The sequence below is a fragment of the Misgurnus anguillicaudatus genome, chromosome 11, assembly GCF_027580225.2.
Source record: "Misgurnus anguillicaudatus chromosome 11, ASM2758022v2, whole genome shotgun sequence".
Taxonomy (NCBI): Eukaryota; Metazoa; Chordata; class Actinopteri; order Cypriniformes; family Cobitidae; genus Misgurnus; species Misgurnus anguillicaudatus.
Genome location: NC_073347.2, coordinates 8,782,748 through 8,810,478, shown reverse-complemented (window position 1 = coordinate 8,810,478; position 27,731 = coordinate 8,782,748). Strand labels below are relative to the sequence as shown.

At 36.9% G+C, this 27,731-nt stretch overlaps 1 protein-coding gene and 1 long non-coding RNA gene across 9 annotated transcripts; both read right to left on the bottom strand.

Moving 5' to 3' along the window:
• Positions 1-489: 489 nt before the first annotated feature.
• Positions 490-10,123, bottom strand: ncoa4 (nuclear receptor coactivator 4). 3 transcript variants are annotated; one of them, XM_055170270.2, is made up of 10 exons: positions 9,964-10,123; positions 7,641-7,767; positions 5,288-5,428; positions 5,031-5,119; positions 4,775-4,883; positions 4,419-4,496; positions 4,168-4,299; positions 2,260-3,183; positions 2,080-2,169; positions 490-1,763 (listed from the first exon to the last, which is right to left on the bottom strand). In XM_055170270.2, exons 2-10 carry the CDS (start codon positions 7,764-7,766, stop codon positions 1,758-1,760), a joined length of 1,695 nt encoding a protein of 564 aa, XP_055026245.2. In that variant the 5' UTR covers position 7,767; positions 9,964-10,123; the 3' UTR covers positions 490-1,757. The 3 variants fall into 3 exon arrangements, with proteins under 3 accessions (XP_055026245.2, XP_055026244.2, XP_055026243.2); XM_055170269.2 differs by lacking the exon at positions 9,964-10,123 and adding an exon at positions 8,776-9,024; XM_055170268.2 differs by lacking the exon at positions 9,964-10,123 and adding an exon at positions 8,554-8,686.
• Positions 10,124-11,333: 1,210 nt separating this feature from the next.
• LOC129416638 (uncharacterized) lies at positions 11,334-26,021 on the bottom strand. Of its 6 annotated transcripts, none has more exons than XR_012372062.1 (16): positions 25,790-26,021; positions 25,526-25,680; positions 21,113-21,196; positions 14,962-15,082; positions 14,536-14,679; positions 14,334-14,441; positions 14,051-14,196; positions 13,538-13,587; positions 13,362-13,431; positions 13,209-13,286; positions 13,024-13,093; positions 12,763-12,939; positions 12,597-12,679; positions 12,317-12,492; positions 12,089-12,170; positions 11,334-12,002 (listed from the first exon to the last, which is right to left on the bottom strand). It is a non-coding gene; the product is annotated as an uncharacterized lncRNA (long non-coding RNA). The 6 variants fall into 6 exon arrangements; XR_012372059.1 differs by having other exon boundaries at positions 12,089-12,209; positions 13,209-13,264; XR_012372058.1 differs by having other exon boundaries at positions 13,209-13,264.
• Positions 26,022-27,731: the final 1,710 nt, after the last annotated feature.

The following is a 27,731-nucleotide window of genomic DNA, read 5'->3' as shown; positions in this document are numbered from 1 at the left end:
CTGATATCACATGCCTTGGTAAACAAAAATATTAAAATTCCCTGACTTCTAATGTCTGGAAAACACCCCTTTTTTAAATGATATGATATTCCAGACATCTCATGACCCATGATGTACATAACCAGATGTAAATATAGGATTAATGTCACTTAAAATAAATCTAATTTACCTTACATCTTTACTTTCGTGTTTTATACTTTGCTGTAAATATTGGGATGCATGACCAATAATGATTTGATACATACTAAAAACATAATACTGTTTACATTAATATTCTTGACATTATTATTTATCTCTCATTATGTAATACCATTATGGTTTCATTCAAAACACAATATTAAACTTCAAGATTTTCCTTAACTGTGTAAATGCTGACTTTGAGTTATTGTCAAATCATTAGTCTTTTTGCATGTTAACTTCCATTTTAAATGAATGCCCTTCCTGTTAGCATAAACTGGTAACTTCCCAAGAATACAGAAAGAAATAGAGTCACTTTAAAAGGAAATTTTATTAAAGTTAAGAGCATTAGACAGAGATCTTGCAAGCAATATTGTAGATTGTATGAGAATACATGTAGCCAGTGCTGCGGTCTAACATTGACAGGCTGGCAAAAGAAAACACAAAATTAACTATACAAAACATTGTGCAGATGATTTCCATATGTTTTCATTGTTAATGTGCATTATATACCAAATCCTTGGTCCATCACTAAGTGAAAGATTGGTACGTAAGTTGACAAATAGAGGTTTGCCATTTTTGTCAGCAAAAAGCACAAAGTGTTAATCTTTAATACGGCTTTATATTCTCCTGCAGCCTTTGCCCCTTAACTGCAAAGACGTTAGTTGCATTACATGTGAACAGAGCTGACACATCCAAGTAATGAAGTATGACTACAAGGATTATTTGATAAATGAAGAAGTTTCAGCCTAACACAGAAACACATACATAGGATGCCCATCATGCATCAAAAACAGGCAAACTAGGATGAGTTATTCTTGCATACTGAAAATGTTGACTGCTACACATTCAGTGTCAGGCACAAGTTATCATAGATTGATTTAAAAGCAGATTTAGCAAAAACATCCTATTCCCTGCTCGAATCTGCTGCACCAAGTCACATTTGGATGTTAGTGCCAATGACAACTGCATGTTATGCTATATTTATCTGGTATGCATTACATGAATCCAAGTAAAATAAATTGCAAAAAGCAAAACTACATAAATATTCATATTTTCAGAGGTGTTACGGTCAGTGGAGGAAAGCACTCTATGCTTGGAGAGCGTCTTCCTCTATATGTGCAGTTGGCAAGTTTTAAACATGAAAAAACTGCTAGAAATGTGCGTGATTAAAATATATAGATTTATTTTTTATTTCCTCCCAAGCCCCCATCCCACAACGTCCCATTAAAAAAAAGAAAGAAAATTTCTATTTTGCATGTACCAATCTGGTCTATTTTACAATTTCTAAATCACATCAGTGAATTGTAATACCACATTGGTCACCACAGCATCACTGGAATTAAACTGGACTCTGCCAATAAAAGGCAAAATTACAGAAATTCCCCAGCATAAAAAAACTCTTTCGTTTCTTTCACAAGCGATGGTTGTCCCAAACGCATTGTATACTAGACAAGACCCCTAGTCCACATCACTCTATCAGTCTCAAGAAAAAAGATAAAATGCTTAAAAAGATGAAATAATGTGCAACAATCAGCCATTAAAATAGATCTGTGAAGCCTCAAAAAGCAAACGTGTGTTCATATCTGAAAAAAGAAGAGAAAGGAAAATGCTTTTACTTTTAACACCACAACAACTTTTAAAGGCATATTTTACACAAAAATAAAAATTCTGTCCATTTTCTCATCGTCATGTTGGAAAAAAACAGACCGGCACACCGGGAATTCTCCAAGTCCTCCCGATGGCTAACCCAGGCCTGGTGCTTACCATCATTTATCAAAATATCCTCTTTTGTGTTCATACAGATTTAGACATGAAGATGAGAAACTGACAAGAATTATTTATATTTGGGTCAACTATGCCTTTAAGTCATATCTGATCTTTTATGGCATTATTTCTCACCTGTGTAGCTACTTGATGTAGCCACTTCTCTTTATCCCCAAGCTTCATACAGGAAAATAGGTCACATACTGTAGGCATAGCAAGTCTTTCCTGTAAAAGAGGATCATATTTTGTCATGATACATTCTCTACGATCTCATGAAAGCCATTTTAGGCAATATAACTTATTTATCAGCCTCACCTGTGCGTTGGCCCGCTTGCGTAGAAGCCATTTGTCCTCTTTACCATCTTTACCGTCCTCGCTCTCTGTTTTGCTTGGTATATCTGTAGTATTGCTAATGTGTTTCTTCTCTGGCAGAAGCCAGTTGTCATTCTGTGAAAGCTTTGATGAGGTGTTTTCAGGAACTGAGGTTTTGACATTCAAGGTAGTCCAGGCAGGAGTCTTGGCACTGTTGCTTGGGTGTAGCCAGGCCTCTAGGATGGCCTGAACCTTCTGTTGCTGCTCCTGATGGTGGCTGAACACTTTGCTCGTGGCGTTCTTATCGACGGGTACGCCGTTCTTATCTCGGCCCTCTTTTTTGAGGAGCCAAGCGCTTAGGGCCTCCTTTCCGCAGTTGTCATCACACACACATTGAGCGTAGCTGGCACAGGTCTCGTTGGCTTTGCAGTTGGTCTCGAGTGGGATGGTCTTCTGAAGCCACATCTCGATGGGTTCTGGGGTGCTGGCAGAGGATGGAGGCATCTTTAGGCACTTGAGGTTTCCGAGGTTCTCGATTTCCATGGCTGCAGTACGTGTGGAGCAGCAGGAGCTACAGTCGGTCTTCTGGAGCCAATCGCTGGAGGAAAAGCTCTCGTAGAAAGGTTTGATAATATCCTCGAATTGATCATCATTTGAGAATTTCTCTTGTTTACTTGGGCTTGGGCTGAGGAGCCATTTGGTGAATTCCTCTTCCTCTGCGACGTCACCGTCCTTTTCCTGCTGGACTTCCTCTTCAACCTCATCCAGATTTAGGTCGCTTTCCTCGATCATCTCTATAGAGAAAGTCGAGCTGCCACTGCAGGTTCGCTCGCGAACGGGCAATTTCTCCTTCAAAAGCCATGACTCCAAGTCTTGGAGCTGACCCCAAGCTTTCTCGAAGTCAAAGGGGGGTAACTGGTGATCCTCCTATATGGGGGTGGGGGGTTAACATTTTGGGTTAAATATTTTACATAAAAAAGGCAGGAGAGAAAATAATAACACTACTAAACACAAAAAATACATGCAATGAGGGCTGCAAAATTCCATGGGAATTAACAGGAATTCATAGAAATTAACTTGGAGTTGCCTGGGAACTAAAAAACATCTTGCAGCATGATGATTGATTATTATTTATGATGATGATGAATAATTTTGATCAAATAAATTCAGGTTTAATGATTACAAGTATCAAGATTATTTGATAAATAATTAAAAAGTAAAAAAAAATATTAAAGGGGACATATCATGAAAATCTAACTTTTTTTTAAGTGCTATAATTTGATCCCCATTGCTTTTATCAATCTAGAAGATGCGAAAAAGATCAACCCATTAACTTAGTTTTGATAAAGAATTCTCTGCAAGCATGTGAAAAAATTTGGTCATTGAAATTTGGCTCCCCTTGCGATGTCAGAAGGGGATAATACAGCCCCATCAAACCACGGCACTGCCATTTAGTGCAGAGATCTGCTCAATTGAGCTTAAATTTCACACATGTACTCTGGGGACACCAACGATTTATTTCACAAGTCTTGTGAAATGTCCCTTTTAAAACAAAGAACAATTTATTATAAATAAAATTATTCTGTAACTACCGTTCAAAAATGTAGGGTATTTTTTGTTTCCTTATTTTAAAAATGTTATTACCTTGCATGCATGTCTGCTTGTGACCAAACAAAATCTTTATTTTTGTTTGTAAATGATATAGTTTATATAAATTTCCCTTAATTTCCAAATAATTCCCATAAATTCCCATTAAGTTTCCAATTTGGAATATTTTGAAATTTCACCTCTTTGCAACCCTACATGCAATGAACTATATTATCTAAGTACTTGCTACCAGAATACATGTTCATGTTTACTTTCATCAGTACGAGCATGTTCGTGAGTCTTTGAAAAAAAAAAATAGTGCACCTGAGAGCTCTTGGACGTAAGCAGCCAGTCCTGAAGGTTTTTACTAAACTGGTGTCCTACAGGAGCACTGGTTACTGGGCGGTTCCCTAAAAGCCACTCAGCCAGAGACGTGGTCCATTCAGTATCTACTTTCTAGAAGAAAAAGAAATGACTTTAAAGCCTTTTTCTGAAATTCCTCTGAAATGCATGTGAATGAGCATATACAATATAAAACACCTCATAAGCAAAGTATGACATAATCCAAAACAAACCTGTCTCTTAACAGAAACTGGGCAGTCCTGGAAAAGCCATGATCTCTCAGAAGACTTTGAGGCCTGTGACATCTCCTTCTGGAAAGAGTTATGAATGCATGAGCTTTGTTAAAGGGTAGGGAACGGAGCATACTGTACAGTCTATTTATAACAAAGGTATGAGGACACAGTATTTTGACAATATATCTAGCTTAGCTACACTGTGTACCCGTCAGTCAGTGCATGCAATAGTCTACACAATTTTTTTAATTAAATACTGATAAAACAGCAAATTCAGTTACCACATCTCTCTCCGTTTGCAATCTATAACCATCAATGTACATCAATCATGTCTCCAAACATAGCCTTTTACAAACCTGTGTGCAAATGGAGCCAAAAGAAGTGATGGCCTTGCGCAAGGTGCAGGTGTCTGCTTGAAAGCTCATCTCTGGGGTTTCATCAGGAGTCAGATTCAGAGAAGTAAGCCTGGATAGAAAAGAGGCTCTTTAGCTGACTTATCTGTTTATAAGAGATTAAAACCACTACAGTGCCGCTCTCAGAGTTTGGTAGACAAACAATAATTTGGCAAGTAAAGGAGATATATTTATCATAAAAGCTTGATCATGTTCGTACTTTTCCAGGCAGTTGGTGAGCTCGGTGGCAGGACTGTTACTACTAGAATACTCCATCTGATGAATGAGGACGTCGAACTGGCCCTTAAGCTGAGGAGAGAGAAAACAATCATTTTCAAACTATAGAAATTAAATACACTTCACTGTAGCAGACCAGCTTCACTTCAGATTTCATTTCTCTAAAATTATTAAAGGTTATTAAAGACAACTGACCATGCAAATGCTTTATAACGTCTAATAACCATCTGCCAAACTCACCAAGTGAAGTTGCTGCAGCTGTTGCTGTAAAGCTTCTCCCTTGAGCTGCTCCTCCAGATCGATCTGCTCCAGCAGCCAAACCTCACGAGAGCGCAGGATCTCCAGGTGTCTACTGATGCAGCTGTGAAGCTGAGACCTCACCTGAGAGCAAGCAGACACTGTTCAGACAGTTTGCTTGAGATAAATATATATACACACGCACACATGCATGACTTTTAGCAGGTGCAAGGAACTAAGTGGCTTTTAAAACTCCTGCGGTGGCTAAATTTGTCCCCACCTCCTAACAATGTCTGCAATGATTTGATGCCGTTAACAATGGAAACAAAGTCTCTTATTTGAAAACCATGCAGGTGTGTTATAAGATTATGGCAACTTCCAATTACGTTTCTCAAGAGAGATTAAGGAAATAAGTGTAAATACCTATTTTTAGCTTACAAGCTGTTTATAAGACAATAGCTCAACTGTAAAAACCTTATCTGGGCGAGCATGTTAAGCTGCGGTCTAACAAGCACTCTCTTAATAGATGACCTTAGTCAAGAGAGCTATTATGAAATTTAGCGGTGAGATATTTTTATAAAAAAATCATGTGACCCGTACTGGCAAAATGAGTCAAAATGTTCACAGTCTAATTTTGAGCTAGAGGCAAAAGAGATACGATTTTGGTCGAAATTGAAGTTTTCATAAAAATAAGTACCTCGTCTAGCAATCTCAATGCTCTAAATAGTCATTAAGCATCCAAAATTATCTTAATTTGTACGTTTTCTGAGAGAGCCTAATGCTTAATCTAATACAAAGATGCATGTCCATCCACATGTGCATGACATTTTGGTTTTAAAACATGCAGGAATTAGACAATAGAGTGCAGGACTTAAAATAGCAATTAAGTGAGAAAGTTCGGACCCTGATTGATCTCGGCCCAATATTCCTCGTGCATTGACAGATCTGAAGCATGCACAGACGCAACCTTGAAATATGGACATGTACACAGAATTGCAGTTTTAAAAATATCTGGTTTTGACAAAAATTCACACTGGTAGAACCTATAATCGGTTATGTCTTAAGTGAATGTTTGGTTAAAAAAGTACTAGTATTGTTTTTGACTGTGTGTGTGCCAAATGGGGCAGTGATGGTGGCAGTATTTTACCACCGTGAACGCACCAATTCTCGCATGTATTGATGCATATACTGTAGGTCATACACATACATACATCAAGGCTTTGAACTGGTTCACGGAACGAAAACCAGAAACTTTCAAAAAAATATATGCTCCAGAACAGAATCTTTTATTTAAAATAATGGCAACTGGTTAATACCGTTTTTTTTTTCGTTCTTTGACAAGATTTCTGTGCAATAATCTGTGAAGTTCTCTTACGGTCATCGTTAATTCATCAGAGAAATGAAAAGCTTGCCACCAGCAAGTAACCTACTCAAGCCCAAGTCTCTAATGCTCAATCAGGTAAATATTGTAGGCTAAGTATCTCAAGTTGTTTGTTTTTTTAATACTAATTAGTGGTGTAACGGATCACAGTTCGTCCTTGATACAGATCACGACCCACGGTTCAGCTCGCATGCGATTCGCGAATCAATATGGGAATTTAAATAGGGTAAAAGTTGATCATTTGCACATGTTTCAAAGGCTTGCAAATGTTAACACTTTAGTGATTTTAAACAATTTAACTGCAAAAAGGCACTAAAGTGAGCAATTTTCTTTAGGCACAGACGCACATGCAGTTGAATGTGTCTGGTCCGACTCAATCAAACGTGATTATCCCTATGCCCTTCAAAGATCAGAACTCTTCATGTATAAACTTGAGAGAAAGTTTTTTGTTCTAACCGGTTCAGGAATGTCAATTTTAGGGTTGAACCGAAAACCGCAAACGTTAAAATACAGTTTCTGTTCAGAATGAACCAATTGGGAAAAAGATCTGATTCAAAGCCCTGATATACATACATATACATTAAATATACATATACTCGATTTCTCAAAACTGACTTAGCTGACTCCGTCAACTTCAAACAGGTGCAACTCTGTCAATGTTTAGTCAGATTCTAACAAATTAAACATCGTTTTGAAGTTTTTTAATAGAGATGTAAAAATATAAATAATTGTAACTTGAAGATTTGCTCATTTCGACTTATTTTGCCAGCATGAGTCACAAATGATTATGTCATCATGCACATGCATGTTTCCTCATGTTTGTGATATAAACAAGAGAATAATCTCTTACTGTGCACCAGTGAACCAAAGAAATCCACACCCACCAAAAATGAGGTTTAAAACAAAGCCAAAAATTACAGTCTCAAATATCTCTCTATAAATAAATCAGAAGACACCGAAGCTCTTGTGTCTCACCTCTCTGGCATTGCTCTTGAGCTGAACTTCAGCTTTGATGACTCCAGAAATGGCCTCCTCTAACTGGGTGCGGGCCTGAATACACTGCCGAAGTGCAGATATCTCTCTTTGCCCTGCTGATGACATGCTGCGTACAAAACAAAAACACATCAGATTCCCATTGCATTGATACTAAAAGCATTGTTTAAACCAGACCATGACATGTTAAAGGGATAGTTCAAAAAAAGAACATTCTGTTATCATTTTATCACGCTCATGTTGTAACAAACCAGTATACATTTCTTTGTTCTGATGAGATACTTTGAGCAATGTTTGTAACCAAACCCAATCATGAGCCCCATTTACTTCCAAAGTATTCTTGTTTCCTACTAATGAAAGTCATGATCCTCAAAATATCTTCCTATGTGTTCAGCAGAACAAAGAAGTGTATACTTGAAGTATCTTTGACATCTTGCAAATATCGCCGTGTGCTACTGCTGCAACATGCATGCATGACAAAGTTAGAACAGCACGTGAAGTGTAATATAATATACAGCTGACAACATCTGAAGGGCGAGATATTATGATTCCTGGAGCAGCCCTTCAACAGAAATAAAAATAAAATGAAGGCATGTTTACTGTATCTTCAACGACCCTTTAATTGAAATGACCTTAAATGCAGTAAAAAATATACTAGAATTTTATTTTGATCTAAAACACCTCAAAAGTATATCTGCATAGTGCGTACTAGTGTGCTCAATACCAGCACAGTCTGCCCATAGCTCTCATTCCTGACCTCATCTATACACTATAATCCAGAGGAAACAATGACAGCAAATTAATTTAACATAAACCTACACAAATTTTTTACAGATCGCGTGGACTTCGTGTAGCTAGCATGACAACACTTAGCTTATAATAAATGCTAACTTACCAAATCTTCAGTTTAACTTCAATATGCATTTACAATATAGCAAATTACAAAAATGTCATTTGGTTTTACCCAAAGCGCAAAAGCGGCAAAACAAAGCGGAAGATGACACAACTAACATTCGTTAGTTTCGAAACAAAAGCGATCACACAGTCAAAGCCGTGCTAACATACCGGTAACTTCCGTTCACTTTTTGTTTTTTAAAAGCATCGATTCTGTTCCTACCTTGTCGATTAAACGGTCAAAAACAGCGGACGGGATAATCCAAGCTTGTCGTTTCGTTTGTTTACCGTCAATTAAATAAAAGCACAATCGTTTCTCGATTTTCCAGAATAGCCCACTTTCCACCAGCTCACTACACGTCATCAAGATACGCAAACACTGCTGCCTCCACGAGCCCTTGCGGATTTTGCACGTACACCGTCCCCAGAGGGTTGGGCCCTGTGAAGGGATGAGCAACATACAACTCGGCAGATTTGAGTAAACTCAATGACTTCTGCAACCACCCAAGCACCATAGCCGAAAGAAACCTTGATGGTAACAGTGAACCGTCAAGAATAAAACAACTGAAACGGTTCATGCAAACGTTTTAAAAAAAATAATGCTGAGACCACATTTTTGACACTCAGGCCAAATGACTCAATAGACATCTGGTGCTGCTGGTATCAGAGCTCAGGTTATGTAAAAATCTCAATGTCAATACTGATAAGACAAGCCACAATTAAAATGTAACAATGCAGAAGTTGTGGTTTCTAATACAAATTAATACGCCACAAAACGAGTACTTTTTGTATATATAAATGTTCCATGAATACTAATCCTTATCAATATATGTAAAGAGGATACCAAATAAAATTGTATATTTGAAAATTACACCCTAACCATACAACTGCTGACATTGTTCATGCAAAAAAATGTTGCGAGTTTTATTAACTAAATCTTAGTATATTCATTATCGTACAGTATTTGACATGTAAATGTTACTTTTATTTATAACTGCACTGTACCTTCATGGATGAAGATTATGCAAATATTTTACCAAGTGCAGATTTTTTATCAGGATAACATTATTCATTCATTGAAAAAAAAACTGTACATTTGAATCGGACGCTGAAAATATCTTCTAAAACTCGAACGTCCGCAGTCCCTTTACGCCGAGGACACATTGCTGGGCAACGTTTTAATTTGTATTAATTATTTATCTGGCAGGCAGATCACTTCATTAAACGACTAATGATTTACTTTTACTCTGCCAAACATACAAACAACAAGGAAGAAAGCCTGACTTGTTATAATGTCACAGGAATCGTACACCTCTAACACAAATTAGCATTCCGACGCCGCCACATTGGTAAGCACTGCAGTTATATCTCTAAATATAACTGTCATTGCCAAATAACCGCGTGTACATACCTAGACTCGTGTTGTGGTAACTTGTACTTAAAAATATGTTAAAACAAATGTATAAATTAGCCTTGGGGGAAAGTATTCACTCAGTCCCCTCATGCGGCATTCACCAGCAACAACGTGTAAGTTGTCAAATGAGATTCAGATAAGTGAGGCATACGTCATCTCCTCGCGACACTGTCTGCGTAGTGCGTATCTCAACCATAGCAACTTGCTTCTGAAATACGATGCCACCATCTAGTGGCGTATGCAAGAACAGAAACGAGATAAAATAAAATATATATATGTATAACAATTTCACGGCAAAAACAAGCTAACAAGTATTGCATAATAAGCTTTAGACAATCCAACACACACACACACACACACACACACACACACACACACACACACACACACACACACACACACACACACACACATATATATATATATATATATATATATTTATACAGCATAAGTTTTAGGTGGTCTCCAACGTTGTTCCTGGAGAGCACCTGTCCTGCATAATTCTTTCAAACCTCCAACACACCTGCCTCTAATTTTTAGGTAGCTCTAAACAACTTTATTATCATATTCAAGTGTTTGATTGGGGTTGTAACCAGAAACACGGTTGGAGACCTATGATTTTTAGAACAACTGCAACTTACATCTTATATGAAAAACTAATTGCAATGAGTAAGGCCTATTTTACTCATCATTTCCTTAAACTGACTGGGATGAATAAAAAAAGGAAAAAATTAAAAAGTAGAATAAGACAAGGATCCAAACAAAGTGATGACAGCTACCTGCCATCATTAGAACAACTGCACTGAAGTACACAAAGAAATGATGGAAAGAGAAGGGGATAAACTTGGTGCTGACAATGCAAGAGAAAGGGATCCAAAATACTAAATGATAAAGTGAAGAGTGTTGAAATCCTTGAAAAAATCTACAAAGATCTGATCAGGAAATTGAAACAAATTTATCTGATCACGTCTGATAATGATCACATATGGACTGTTACTTAAAATGTCAACCAGACTTCCATACAGTTGATTTTTTTAGACCTCAGCCAGACCCAGAAACAACTCAGTAAAAGCTCCAACAAAACAGAAATTGAATGAAGAACAAAGACATGATTGTCTGTATCATCTTCATTTTTAATGTCATAAAGCCTCTTCAGATTTTCAATAATTTTGTGTAATGCTTTTCAGGTACACTGCACTAAGAATGAACAATTAGCATCTGCTGTGACAGAAGTGGAGAATGTAAATGTTACATAAGTGCCCATAGTAAAATGTTCTATATGATATAATATGTACTTTATCATTAAATATATCCAAATATCTCCATATCCTTTTGGCTCAAAAAAAAAAAGGTAGCTGCCAAAGGCCTTTAAGAAAATGGTGATTCAGAAAAATACCAAATATCAAATGTAAAGAGGAGACTAAGGATCAGCAGTGCATGTTTAAGAAATAAAATAATACATGAAATATATATATTTATAATTTCATTTCATTATGTACATGATTCCAACTGATAATACGAAATCTCTGACCACCTTGCCATGTCTGTGTTCCAGTGGGTGTCACCTAGTGAAGTCTGTGCTTCACCTGTATCACTATGTGGGTCAGGTTAAATTATACCTGTGCTTAACCTGTGTCATTCTGTGGGTCAGGTTAAATGCATATGCCTATCAGAGAGTGCAGGCAGGGATAACTTCTATCCCTTTGTAAATATTCAATTATTTAGCACAGGACTGGCATTATGTGTTTCTATATGCTATACCCATTTACTATAACATTGCCACATTGTCACTTAAGTAACATGCATGTTAAAATTTCTGGCTCAAGAATGACAATGTATTTGCACAAAGATTTATTATAAATTTATTATAAACAAATGAATGTGTCACAAACCATCTTTGAAATTGTTGTTTCTGCACTATTGTACATTTAATAGACAAATTGTGTCTCTTTATTTGTTTACTGCACATGGGGGTGGGGTTTGAGCAGGTGAGTTTTTTTTTTTACGTTTTTTTTTGGCCATGGACACCGTCCTTCCTGCAAATAAAACAAGCAGAGATTTAAGACTTTAAATAACTTTTTTTTAACACTTTGTTCTGTTCAGGGCCGTGGTATAAATCTACCTGTGCAGTACAAGGAGCCCGACACTTGCGAGAGGGATGCTGAGGAGGAGAGGCGGGAGGAGGCACTTGCTGGATAGGCCGACTGTAATTAGTTGAATGTTTACAAATACATATAAAAGTACTGTGGGAACAGCAAACATTTAAGCACGAAAACATCATAAAACATCTTAAATAAAAAAAAAGTAAATGTAAAATAACAAAGGTTAAGGCTGAAATGTTAAGACTTACTGAAAAACAGAAAAACATTCGACCTCCACCTCCTCCATAGTGTTTTTTTTTGTTGTTGTTGTAAATAAAACAATCAGAGATTTAATACATGTACATGAAACTATTTTTCCCAATGAAATTGTCTCTAATAATGTTTAGGGCTTTGGTGAAATTTTGCCGCAATCAGAGCCGACAGTCTAGGAGCAGATGAATAGAAATATATTGTTAAGAACTGTTTCTGTAAACATTCATGCAAAGGTAATTGTAATATAACAAAAGGTAAAGACTTTGATAAACTTACTGAGCTTGAAAATTGCTTGCTGTTACACACAGTCTGGCCCTCTTTAGTGTCACCTCCATCTCATCCTTATCTCCATTACTGTGCTGTAATTAAGATTTAATACACGTATATTAAAACAAATTGAGATTAACACTGAGTTCTGCTAAAAGGTTCAATTTAAATCTACCTGTGAAGAAGAAGGAGCCCGACGCTTTCTAGAGAGAGGTAGGGAAGGAGACGCGTGAGGAGCCGCTAAATGTAATACTATACTGGTTACAGATTAATTCAGAGACTTTGAAAAAATTACTGAGATGAAGAACTGTATTCAACCTCCATGTCCTCAACTACATCTGCCAAATTGTATCTGTAAATAAAACAATCATGTTTAATACATTTACATGAACCTATTTTTTCATTCAAATTGGCACTTGTAAGGTTCACAGTCTACCCGAGAGGACTGAGACGCCTGGGCCTAAGGAGGCGCAACCGGAGCCGACAGACCATCAGGAGATAAATGTCTAAAAATATGTTTAAATATATTGTTAAGAACTGTTTTGTTCAAACATTTACAAACAGTTAATTGTAATATTAAAATGGTAACAGATAAAAATTGACAAAATTTGTTTAACGTACTGAGATACAGAACTATACTCTATCTCCATGTCCTCGTCTGTGTCTGCATTATTTTGCTGTAAATAAATCAATCATAGGCTTAAAACATTTACATGAAACTACTTTTCATTAAAATTTGCACTAATAAAGTACAGGGCTTTGATGTAAATCTACCTGAGAGGACTGAGACGCCTGGGCCTAAGGAGGCGCAAGCGGAGCCGACAGACCATTAGGAGATGAAAGTCTAAAAATACGTTTAAATATATTGTTAAGAACTATTTATGGAAACATTTACCAAGAGTTAATTGTAATATTACAATGGTTAAATTGACAAAATTTGTTTAACTTACTGACAACTATACTCTATCTCCATGTCCTCAACAGTATCTGCATTATTTAGCTGTAAATAAAACAATCAGAGATTTAATATATATTTTAAATTCCTCATTTGTAAGTAACTTTGGATAAAAGTGTCTGCTTAATGTAATGTAATGTTAATTTACATGAAATTAATTGAATTACTGAAATTACTCTGTTATAACTTGTAAAATATAGTTAAAAGAAGTCGACTTAGTTGTAGCAACTCATCTCCTGTCAAGATAAATAATAAGTTGACATGACTTGTAAATTTGAGTTGAGTCAACTAAAAATGTAGCAGCAAAGAATTTTTTACAGTGTATGGTAACTAAACCTATAACAAATAGAAGAATACATTTTCCCAAACTGAATACATTAATAACATTCTTTAAGCACGACATCAATGTGAATTGTATGACTTCTAATGTACCGGTTCACTTTTGTTATTATCGTTTGCCAAATGAAAAACATTCTTGAGAGATGTGGCAGGAGAAAGATCTTCGTACTTCTTCATGAACCTGTAGAGGTTGACCAATTTCCGGTCCCAACGCTCTTCTCTGCAGAGTCGGAGCATCTCCCTATCCAGTGTCTCCCTCAGCAGTGTACACGCCTCATCTGATGTCAGGGCAAAGTTGACCAGAATGAGCCCTACCTTAAATATATGCAAGGTAGAAACATTATCATTGTAAACTAACTCAACTCTCTAACAATTGGGCATGTTATCAGCGTGGAAGACAAAACAGAAAAATGTTACTGCAACAAAACAACTGAAGACCTGTGAGTTCTTACCGGAAGGCTGCAGACACATATTCACAACCTGAAACAAAGCACCAAATAAAAGACCAAAGTCTTTGCCCTTTGCTGAAGATCTTCAGGCTCTGTGTGCTTGATATCCTCCTAGAAATCACATTATCATCAGTTAGGTTATGTATGCATTACAGTCTAAGTTACTGTTAAACACTCTAGCAGGTATTGAAATATAATGTTTTACTTTTGTGATTACATAAATCCTCTAGACTCTCTATGAAAACTCTCTGAAGATGACACAAGCAGACAGAATCTCATCTCGTGTATGCCTTTGCTGATAGAGGTCCTCGTCCTTGTCGTGGTCCACGGTGACCCACAGATCTTTTACCTGTGGAAAACCATGGCGAGGGCAAAGCAAAGAGGTTAAATGAAACAACTTGATGACAACAAAATGATTTTCACAAATATATTCAGAGGCAGAGATGCCGCTGGTAGGATGAGGACAAGTGACCGAAGTCACAGAATGTATCATCTCCACAACAAAGGAAATCCTGATCCAACAGATAAAACAAAACAATAAGCCAGTAAATTAGAGCTAAAAACTATCTTGCATGATATAAGACATACATCTATTACAAAGAGTTTTTATGCTGTGTATGTCGAATGTTACCCTTTAGTGAGGGAGCTGGTGTCAGTGCTTGTGCCAGACACGCCAGAAAGCTCATGGTGAGAGGAAAACTCTGACCCCCTCTTGTCAAAGTCCTCCTCTACCACAGATTTCTGATCTGGACCTGTAAGTAGAAAGCACAGATAAGTATTAAAGGATCCCAGGATCATCCTTTAATCCAGCATAACGTCTAGGATTATCAATCTAAGATTCAGTGTCAGGTGTAGAAAAGGACAGCAAAATACTGGACAGTTTCACTAATAATGTGTTTGTTTATTTTGCACACCGAAGTAACACACTTTGTGTGTAAATCTTTAATGTTAAACGAACACATATTTAAACTAAACCTTTTTCGATGTTTAGTTTAAAGTGTTTAATGTGCTATTGTGTAAATTTTACAGGAAAAACGCTGCAAAAATGTAAAAAAAAAACTACAGAAAGATTGACAAAATATAAAAATACAGAATGAAAATTGTTACGAAAAGTATTGAAATTTAAACTGAAATCTGTTACTTGCGATTTATCTAAACCTTGGAAAACATTTTACATTATCAGTCAGGTTAGCAAGACACAAATTAATTGTAGTTGTCTTTTGGGTAATTAGCTGTAAAGCTGAGGCACTGGTGCAACACACATCACCAACAGACATGTAGGCAGGAGCTCCTCACACAGGTCATGTTCCAGATGTTTTGCTTGACTTGTGTGGAGATCAAATGACTAAACTACCAGCAGAGCCTTATCAGCGAGTAACGTCACTTGACGCACGTTAACTTAGCGAATTAGTAATTATATTTAAAAAAATACAGTACCCGCCAGTAGGGTTGCTGCAGCACCCTCAGCACACATCAACTGCATGCAGAGCTGCCATAGGGGAGCTGCACAGACCGACTGACAACTTGAATTAAAGTATCGTGAGATTATACTGCTTGTTACGCTTTTGAATGGCTCTCGCGGCCCAATGATGTCACTCGCCATCTGGTTGTGCAGCACCGGAATGATGCTTTCTGTTGGATTAACCAAAGATTACATGTAAAACTAATATTATCATGAGAAATTGTCAAGTTTGGCTTATTAACCGCCAGCATTTTTCATGATTTTCACAAAAAAAAATCTATTTCATCCTACCTTCATGTGTTCTGTTTTTATCACCTCTCAAATATGTGTAGGCTTCATCAAAAACACCAAATTTTGAGCATTCCATTTTTGTGAAGGACTTTTGATAGAAATCAGATGCAGAGCGATCTTTAAAACATACACGGACATACAGCTTTTTGCCCTAGGGCAATACTTCCGTTTTTTATAAGTTGCGGCAGAGCGCCACCTGGTGGATAATAGCGGTATTGCAGATTGACGAGATAACTCGTCAATGGCGGGGAAAGAGTTAATTGAGGATGGAAAGATATCCTATGTTGTAAATCATTTGTTGATGTTGTTAAAATTTGACAATCATAAATGTAAATGTTAAAACCCCATGTTTTGTGATGTTTAAAGAGTAATTTGTAATATATTTGGAGACGTTAAACGGAATGAAAAACCCAAAGCAAGATACTTATGTACCTTATTACAGGATTTTGATTTAAGTGTGAAAACCCCCTATTACACTGTCTATTTGATGTATTTTAATTACATTTTTTTATTAATTTATTTATTTTTACTTTATATGTACAGATTATAAGTGTAAATTGAGTGTAATCTCTTTTGTAATTCTTCTAGTTATAAATGCCTTTCTGTATTTCTTGTTTAAAGCAACACTATGTAGTTTCCATGTAAAAATGACTTACAGCTCCCCCATGTGGTTGAAAAGTGCAACAGTGCCTGGTATCAGACACTCTTCTGCAGGCAGGGGGAGGAGCGGGGCTGTTTGCTCTACCCTCCAACGCCACTTTCAGAGTGTGCTTGTAGCAGCTAGGAGGCTGCTCAGGTTGCAGCAACAGTACAATTTGTCCAGTTAAAAGTTGTTCTATCACTAAAATAATTTTAGAGACATTATTTAAAGGTAAAAAAACTACATAGTGTTGCTTTAAAGCGTTGAATAAAAAACACCACACACGCTTGCGACACCTGCTGGTCAAAATAGTGTAAAAGCAACAAGATCTGTCCAAATGTTTTCCATTTTACAAAATAATAGAAAGAATTTTCTAAAACTATTTCTTTTTTTAATTATTTAAGTTAAGACATAATTAAAAGTGTATTCTTTGTTTTAAGTTTTATTTAGAGCAAACAAATTATTAAAACTAACAACCCCGTTTAATTATGCACATTTTTGTCATAAAATCTGTCTATAAACAAACATTTGACAAAAGACTGGTGTTATTAGTCAGAAGGATTAATATTTTATGAACTTGCATAATAAAACAGGACATTTGGTTGAGTCATAGTACAAATAGATCAGCAGGGGTCGCTATTCTAAAGGAAATTTTCAGGGAGAAATTGTTCACACTGAGGGTAATAATGGGAAATGGCAAATACTTTCTAATTCTTATTATGGTAAATATCGAAAGAGTTGACATCCTTTGTAGACAACGTTACTATTGATCCTGCAATTCTTACAGACCATAGATCCATTCATATTTCTCTCAGTACTAACATCAATAGAAAGAACACAAGCAGAAGTGGATACTGGATATCAAATAATTCTTTATTATTAAATTATGTTTTTAAACGTGAAGTCTTACAAATAATTGAAAAATACTTTAAACAGAGTGTAATTACTAACCAATTTGGTTTGCACTGAGAACTTATGAAATACACTCACCTAAAGGATTATTAGGAACACCTGTGCAATTTCTCATTAATGCTATTATCTAATCAGCCAATCACATGGCAGTTGCTTCAATGCATTTAGGGGTGTGGTCCTGGTCAAGACAATCTCCTGAACTCCAAACTGAATGTCAGAATGGGAAAGAAAGGTGATTTAAGCAATAGCTTAATGCGTGGCATGGTTGTTGGTGCCAGACGGGCCAGTCTGAGTATTTCACAATCTGCTCAGTTACTTGGATTTTCACGCACAACCATTTCTAGGGTTTACAAAGAATGGTGTGAAAAGGAAAAACATCCAGTATGCGGCAGTCCTGTGGGCGAAAAAGCCTTGTTGATGTTAGAGGTCAGAGGAGAATGAGCCGACTGATTCAAGCTGATAGAAGAGCAACTTTGTCTGAAATAACCACTCGTTACAACCGAGGTATGCAGCAAAGCATTTGTGAAGCCACAACACGCACAACCTTAAGACGGATCAGCTACAACAACAGAAGACCCCACCGGGTACCACTCATCTCCACTACAAATAGGAAAAAGAGGCTACAATTTGCAGGAGCTCACCAAAATTGGACAGTTGAAGACTGGAAAAATGTTGCCTGATCTGATAGTCTCGATTTCTGTTGAGACATTCAGATGGTAGAGTCAGAATTTGGCATAAACAGAATGGCCCTAATTTTTCAAAAGTGCGTACACCAAATTTCCAGCGTACACCTGGCGTACACCTAAAACCACGGTGACTTTGAGATTTATCAATATGGACGTTGGCGTACGGCACGCTCAAATCCTATGCCAGCTCAGGAGGTGGTGTACGCACATTTTGAGTTAGTGCAGAAATGCTCAAACACTTCCTAACACCACAAAACCCACTGACAAACTAAAATATATGATATATTATGACCCACTGTAAAAAAAACTAAAACATCGTAATTATAAACTTCAGTGTTTATTTTTATGCAACATGGACTTCAATGTTTAATTTGTGAGACTTTACCAAAGCATTTGATTTGTATATTCCTTCAGTTGAGAGCCTGTGCGCTTTACCTGACGTTTCAGAGCGAGCATGTGAACGGAGCTTAGTGGGAGCGGAGCGTTGAGCGGTGTGGTAATATTACCATCAAAGCGCCTTTCCGAAAATTTCGCTTGCTCAGCACCGCTCGTTGAACCCAGAACGCTCTTTGATAATTTGCTAGTTCGAGAATCAAACGTCTAGCAATAAGTTATGGAATTCAAGCCTTATACATAAATGTAAAGTAAAAATCAAAGTTAAGATTGAGCAGGAAGAAAAAATTGAAAGGGAGTGCGGAGAGACTGTAAAAGTTAGCAAATATTCTTCCAGGAATCTGAAGCGGCACATTGCAAGAAAGCACAAGGATGTGCTATGAAAACATGGTAATGCATTAAAAGGTAAGCTAGTTACATACCATTCGATGATAAATAAATACAGATGAGGTAAGGTAAAATGCTTGTGTTGAATGGAGCCGTACATCTGATCATGATGACATGCGGACAAAATTATGGCCACAAATTATCTTTTATGCTACTTTTTGGACACATTATGGACACTTCTTTTTCTTATTTAGTCTAAAGTATGGCCATGCATTTAGAATTTGTTCCCAATATCCAACAGTTTGTTCCTTGGAATTAATTATTATAATATTTCGTAATTACTATTACAATTATTATTATTTCAAATTATGAATTAGCTTAGTAAAACATGTAGATGTCGTGGAAACAAATTGTTAATTTGAATTATATCCGGAGCTCCGTATCAAACTGGATCTAAGATACAGCTAAAAACAACTTTATGTAAATACAGACAACACACAACAAAAGTTACTCCATCATTTTAAAATATTATTTTAAACAAAACTTAACTGAACCATTAAGCAGACATAGAATTTAGATGTAGGCAACAGTAAATAATAATAATAATAATAATTATTATTATTATTCTAAATATCAATAACGGCATTTATAATAAAAATAATAATAAAAATATTACAAATTGTCATGCAATTATTAATGTGTCTTTAATCCCACTCTTTAAACTCCCAAATAAAACAATTTAGTTTCTTTCCACATCCCCGGTTTCTCTTCTTTGCCATCTTCCATGTGTCAATGGCGTAAAATGAGGGCGTGGGGGTGGTGGAGACTTGAATTTATATGGGCGTGTTATTCTAATGACGATTGTTTTCAGCCGCGGCATTTATGAAGGGCAGGTATTGCGTACACCTGAATTGCCAAGGTGCGCACAGCTTCATAAATCAAACGGTGAGAGGAGTGTAAGCATAATCTTACGCCAATATATACGGCCGTTTCTACGCAAGAATGATAAATGAGGGCCAATGAGAACATGGATCCATCATGCCTTGTTACCACTGTGCAGGCTGGTGGTGGTGTTGTAATGGTGTGGGGGATGTTTTCTTGGCATACTTTAGTGCCAATTGGGCATTGTTTAAATGCCACGGCCTACCTGAGCATTGTTTCTGACCATGTCCATCTCTTTATGACCACCATGTACCCATCCTCTGATGGCTACTTCCAGCCGAATAATGCACCATGTCACAAAGCTCAAATCATTTCAAATTGGTTTCTTGAACATGACAATGAGTTCACTGTAATAAAATGGCCCCCAAAGTCACCAGATCTCAACCCAACAATTTACACACATATAAATAATCTATAAAATGATCAGTATTGGCTTTACCAATTACAGTACCAGCTATTCCAAATGTGTCCACCACATTCTGTAATTCAACACTGGGTGGCAGTGTTTCTCTACAACATTTACATGCGTGGAATTTGCCGAGTAAGGAAAGCATAATTACCCACTGTCTGTCTGTCTGTGTTTTCATATTAATTCTTATGTGACCTATTTAAACTTGATCTTAAGTTCAGCCGGTCTGTAAAAAATTGTGTAGCCAAAAAGACTAAAGCTGGTGTTGTTTTTAAGAATATGCATAATTTTTGGGAGTAAGTTTGTAAAGCTAGCCTTTCTCTTCTGTCTGGAATAATGATGATGATGTATATAGTGGTGTATTGTGATAGGAAACAAACAGGGCCCTTAGCCGCAGATTACCATCAACAGAAGATGGGTTTTCCTGATGGATGGTTTTAAATAAAACGCAAACAAATTTGATATTGATTTGACTTGATTCAGGAAATCTTCTACAGCAAAAATGAGCTGTGACATTTTGCCCAAACAGGTTTTTTTATTTACAGAAGGAATAAAATAATGATCTGATATAATCATATTCAGCATTTGATGCTGACTAGCATTTAAACAAAACAAAACTAAGATGAGATTGCTAATCTTTCAGCACGTGACCAAAAAACAATCTCATACTTGCCTCGTGCTGTTATAGTTCCTGTTTTTTTTATAAACATATAACCTTACCTTAATCTTATCCTCTCCGCACCAGACAGGTGCATAAGGCATTTTCTTCCATTGGTTCCTATTCTTTGCTGCTTGTCTTGCTCTCTATTGTATTAAAGATGGGACAGTAAAAGATTATTCAATGTCTAATTGGTATACAGATAATAACAAATAAACAAAATGGAGATCAATACACACTGTTAAATTCCTGTAAAAATTACAGTGTTACTTGCAGCTGTTTGCCAGTAACTTACTAAAGATTTAAATTTATGTTATTGCCATAGTTTGATCAAAGTTAAATGAACATTAACAAGTCTTTGTCTTTACATAATAAAACTAAAATAACAGCCTCATGCAAAGCATTCTGGGAACCAGAATTTGAAGGAAAAAAAACATAAAAAGGTTTATGAGGATTTCTGGCTCCCAGAATGCTCTGCATGAGGCCGCCACTTTATAGTTTTATTCTGTAAAGACAAAAACCTGACGTTCAATATTCATTTAACTGTGAACAAACCGCCGCCAATAAATAACATCCATCTAAATCTACAGTAAGCTACTTTCAAACAGCTGCATAACTACAGCAACAATTTTTACAGTCAAGTTTTAAAGCCAACAGCTCCATAAATCACAGTAAAATTCATAAAAAATGATATAGCTGTATAAAAAGATACACAAATCTATACACAATCAATTAATTTGTTATTTATATTAAGCAATTTGCAAACATCACAATGATTTTAATGGCCTTTTTATTCAGAGTTAGTAGGTTTGATTTCTCTTCATCTGTTCAAAGTCCATTTTTCAAATAAATTATTTTAATTTGATTCAATCCGCTTGATAAGTCATGACATAACCTGTCCAACCCAACCCTCCATTCCCTTCATATGAGACTACAACAGCTGTTTATTCATGCTATTTATTAATATTGCACATTTAAGATATATTTTTATAAATTTGTGGTGTACACTACATTCTCCAAGCTCAGAACGTCCCAGACAACAATGCTTTCATAAAAGATTCATTAATTTTTGGGATTTCATTATGGAATTAAAGATTGTGTATTTTACACTGTGAGTGTAGTAGTATAGTTTGTTGTTTGCTTAATGCATCTGATGGAGCATACGGACCTGGACATTGACGTCAGACTTAACAAGCAGATGATTTGTTTGCCAGCCATGTAAAAAGCAAATAGGTAAATATTGAAAATATATTAAATGTTGTTGTAGCGGTCCCTTAGGTCCAAAGAATGAGGCATAGGGTATGTCTCAATCAGCTCCCTGTTTCCTTACCGGAAATCATGTGACCTTTTTGAAGGTCCAACTCAATAAACTTTATGAAATGGTGACAGAACACAGTAAGGGACCACAATCTACTCAATATTTAAAATAATAAAATGTATTTAAAATTGTAAAAAATATATATTTAAAAAATTAAGTAATTATATTCCCCAATTTTATTATGCACGGGTATTAAAGGCGTTCTAAGCGAATCTGTGTGTTGATTTTTGAAATGTGTTTTCAAACAAACGGAGCGTAGTTAACTCCTCCCCCTTCCTTCCGTGCTTTCATGAACGCGCCCAAACCCAACCCCAAAATCCTTCTTGTCGTTTATTGGCTGGAACACTTTGTTTTGTTTCGTGGTGCAGGTTTGGCCACTGTGTTTATATTAAAGTTTGTAGAGCCGGGGCTGTCTACAGAGATCGCGTTTTTTACAGTTTTATCAGCGGACAGGCATCAAGCAGATAGTGAGTAGACGTTTGCTGTATGTAACAAAAAAATGTTTTATGGTCTAAAACGCGTGAATTCACTTAGAGTACCTTTAATAGAATAATAACAGCGTTTTCACAATGTAGCCTACTGTTTAAAATTAAGTCAGAGAGATGTTGGTTTTGCCGGTTGTTGATAAGTAACACCTGTGAGTGATCACAACACACTTAAAGGAACAGTATGTAAGAAATGTATATCAATTAATCATAAAATGGCCCTGATATGTCACTAGACATTAAGAAATCATTTTCATTTCAAATACTTATATCACTGACAACAGTGGTCTGGCCAAGATATTGTCATTTAAAAAGTGGAGTTGCAGCCCTCAACTGATGTTTATGTTGTCATGTTGTGTATTGGCCACCAGTTGTGTGATTGCAGTACCAGTCTTAGCCACAAGTTTTGTGATTGCAATATCAGTTTTGGCCACAATCCTACATAGCGTTCCTTTAAGCAGCCACGTGACAAAAAAAATAAGTGAACAGTGTCCCAATAGCTGTGTCCCAATTCAAGAGCTGCAACCTTATAAGCACGAGACCTTAAAAGGTGAGCACTCGGTCTTTCAAGGTGGAAGCCTCAGAAGTTCGCGAAAAGAACTGAAATGAGACGGTCTAACTTCCATAATTGGTGTCACCTGCTGCACGCGCCCACCGCGCCTGTCAGCAGGACACAGCGGAGACGTTTCGGACTTATAAATATGGAATAAGAAAAATATTAATTCATTTTAGAAAATATGACACGTTGATGTAGATTAAACTATTCAACAGTATATCAAATTAATCAACCTTAGAAATATACGCAACATACAAAGAATAATATTAAAACAAAACATAACTTATAATACTAAAACAGTGACAAGAAAAAAAAATTCTGATAATACACTTTTATTTAATAAAGGTTTTAATTGTTTATTTTAGAATATCCAGCCATTATATGCATCCGTTGCAGACTTTTGGGATCCATTCGTTCTATCCTTTACAGCACGGAGAAATGAAGACACATTTTGAGGCTTCATTCTAACCATCCTTTGAATTGGGACGGCCTAACTAACCTCAAGTCGCGCTGCTGTGGCACAATCGGTCTTAAAATACGTTCTTAGAAGGTCGCAGCCTTTGAACATAGACATTATAAACGTAGACACCTCGTAGACTGAGCTGCCTATTGGAGCTGACGTATTGCGCTGCTGCATCTTGGATGGGTGTCCAGTGCGCTCCCTTGCATTCATTTCTAATGAGGAATAATCATAACTCCCCTAATTTTTACTGGATTTTTACACGGTTTGAGTTGTTATAAGCAGCAGAGATTTAGTTATGATACAGGACGCTGTCACACATTGAAAAATACTGCTTTCATGCTAAAATACTTTGTATTATGCTCTTTAAGTATGGCATATTGACAGAGGCAGACACTTCTTAGGGCGCACTCACATTATCCAAACCAAACCAAACTATGCCCCAGCGCAATTGTCACCCCTCCCTACTCCCCCAGGTGCTCGCACTCACACTGTACTTTTTATCGATCCGAGTCCGGGCGCGCTTTCGTCATTAAGATGCAATTGTTTTGAAAAAAGCAGGAAGTAAAGCTCTCACTGAACACTGGAACCCACCGTAATGATAGGTCTGTGTTTTTTATTTCGGAGTCGTTTGGTGCGCGATTACAGACAACCCTCTCACATGTCATCGTATTGCTTAGTTGATCTGTCACGTGCGCAGCTCGGACATTCACGTAACCCCGCTGCGCGCATCAAAAGGTTTTTACGGAGGCAGATGAAGGTGAGACTGACGTCTTCATCTTTTGAATCGCGCTCAGGCGCGATTGCGCTCACACCACAGCCTTCCAGCCCACCCCTGCAACCCGGCCGCGGCGCGATTAACCAATCCGCACCCGTGCGCGGAACAGAGCGATCAGACTAGTCAAACAAACCAGGCTTTGGGGGTCAAACGCGCCCGAGCGCGGTTTGGTATGGATAGTGTGAGTGCGCCCTTAAGTATTTTACTTTCTACATAAAAGTACATTTTCAAGTATCTGTATTTTATCAGTGTTTTTCTTTGGAAAACTTATATTCCAAAGCATATTATCGTAATTTTTACTCCACTACATTTCATAATTTCAAGTTTTTGGTTTTTATTTAATATTTACATAAGTACATTAAACATCTACTTTTTTTACTTTTACTTAAGTAAAAAGTACTTTAGTACTTTTACTCAAGAAAAGTAAAAGTACACAATTTTAAGTAATTTTTACATAAAAAAGGAATACAGACTCTGAGAGTATGACTCTATGGTTAAGAATGTAGTGAACATTTTTTAGTAAAGTAAATTTTTATCAGAACTTCTCAGTGATTTTAGTCCCATCCGAATGCTTCATGTCAGTAATCATTACGGAATGTCAGTAAAGATTACGGTGACTTTTACCATTCCGTCATTTCCTGTAATTTTGGGTATTTTCTTTTCAAATACAGAAGCACTGAAAGAAGCATTCACTTGCGTTCTAGGCGGGAAACAAGTCAATGTTTTACTGAGATTTCTAATCCCGTGCAAATTGACCATCAGCATACAGACGTCCTGTGGTAAAATTATATTACTCCATCTACCCTCGTAAAACTAATCCCGTCCGAATCATAGACTGTAAGGTCCGAATAAGTTATGTAGAGTAAAAATACACCTACTCTTTGGAGATGATGTGGGAAGTTGAAGACAAATGGGGCGCACCATCTTTAAGCCTGACAATCTGACCCGTCCTGTCAAAATCATTGACACAACAAAACCCTCCCGATTTATAGCAACTTCCCATTGCCTCCTCATGCCTGTATCACTGGGAAACCTTCAAATGTGAAGAAAAAACAGCGAGAGATCATAAGAGAGAGTACCAGTTCCTGCTGAACATTGACATAATATAACGTAAAATAACCAAAATGATTGTACAATCTTACTTGTGAAATGTAATGTGATCTGGAATCAATACTGCGCCGGTTATTGCAACCGTAAGCTGCACAAAATACGGGCATAGTTGCTTTCTGTCCGTTATCTCCGATTGACTCTGATGCTAGCGTACAGTGAGGAGACCCATCCAATATGGCGCCGACGCTTGATGCGTTCCAGCACGTCATGAGGTGTCTACGTATATAATGTCTATGGCCTTTGAATTCGGAAACACCCGACGTAGGGTGACCAGACGTCCCGAAAAATTCGGGACAGTCCCGAAATCTAAGCTGCTGTCCCGAATCCCGAATCCTGCTCTAATTGTCCCGAAAATCATACTGAAGCTAAATCTTAATCCGAATCCCGCTTTAATTTCCCCGAAAATTATACTAAAGCAAAATCTTGAGTAGTAGTTGTCTGATAAAACATGAGCGAGGAGGTTAAGTCATCCTGCAGCCAGCCCCCGCCTTCTGCCCATTGGCTGCAGCAAGCCGCCGCCGGCTGCCCATTGGCTGCAGCCAGCCGCTGCCGGCTGCTCATTGGCTTCAGCATCTTGTTTTTATACTTTAGGCTCTCATTGTGCTGGCAGCAGTTAAAACCTCCGCGAAATATGCTGACGTTGTATTGTTTCTATTAATGTATCTTATTCATCTATATGCACAAAGACAATATGACCTTTTTGTTTTATAGAGTTGATTAAGAGAGCGAAAGTTGCAGCAACCGCGAGGACAGTTGAAAGTGCAGGCAGTGACAGTCAGTCGCGTGAAGGAGTCAGATTGGTCGAGGGCAGGCAAGGCACTTTGTTAAAAAAATACTTCTATACGTATTATATAAATTTATACGCATATGTACTAAAATAGGATTAGTTCAGTAACTTCAGTTTGAAATTCCTTATTTGTATTATAAAATAAAGAAAACTATTATTGTATGAACTATTATTGTATAAAGTATAAAATACTATACGTATTATATAAATTTATTTATATGCATATGTACTTATATTAATATGATTGATTCCGTTTGAAATTCATTATCTTTTATTATTAAATAAAGTTAATAAATAAAACTATTATTGGATGAACACCCCCCCCCCCCCGTTACGTCTGCACCCCCCCCCCCCCGTCCCGAATTTCAGCCAATCTCATCTGGTCACCCTAACCCGACGTCAAGTGAGCTAGGGTCCTTACCAGTGCCCGAACCTGTTTACACGATATACTGATTCACGACCTCGGGATCTATGGAACGAATTGAGCCACAGGGATAACGTTAGAGTTTTCACTGATGCTCGATTTGATTGTTTATTATTCTTAATGCAATAAACACTTTCTCTGCATTAACAGGTTTCATGCATCCTCTCTTACTTGCAGTGTATAAAACACTTCATTGAACCATAAAACTATATAAAAAGACAAATAACAAAAAATAAATAAACATAAGCACTTCAACATAAACATAATAACCAAATACATATTCACAATGTTTTGTTTAGTGCATACCACGTTAATGTGGTAACCACGTGCAGAGTTCAATCTGCTTTAATCAAACTTTAACTTCACAAATAATAATGAAAAGACATGATACATAAATGAACATGAAATATTACACAACATACCTCGTTCCACACTCCTAAGGGGAAACTAAAACAATAATACAAACTTTTTCATCGTTCTCACTCAGCACTATTTGCGCATCTGCAATCAACTGAACAACAACAACGTGCTGCAAAACACTGACCTCTAACCTTATTTTCCCCAACACTGCCCTCTAGTGTTAGCTCAAAAAGAGGAAAGGGGGCGGTCATTACATTTGTCAAAAACAAAATATAAATATTGTAATAGGCTGAAGTTCATTTAGTAAATATTTTAACTTTTTCCTCGCCGTTGAAGAGTTATCTCGTCAATTAAGAGAAAACATTTGCATAAAACAACGTGTTCCTCATGGGGTTTCATGTTA

Excerpts from the sequence above, each read along its gene's own strand:
- ncoa4 (XM_055170268.2), bottom strand. The coding sequence starts at position 8,582 with ATGCATATTGAAGTTAAACTGAAGATTTG. Across the intron at positions 4,884-5,030 it reads CTCACCAACTGCCTGGAAAA|GCTTACTTCTCTGAATCTGA; the intron begins GTACGAACATGA and ends TTTTCTATCCAG. Across the intron at positions 4,300-4,418 it reads CAGTTTCTGTTAAGAGACAG|AAAGTAGATACTGAATGGAC; the intron begins GTTTGTTTTGGA and ends TTTTTCTTCTAG.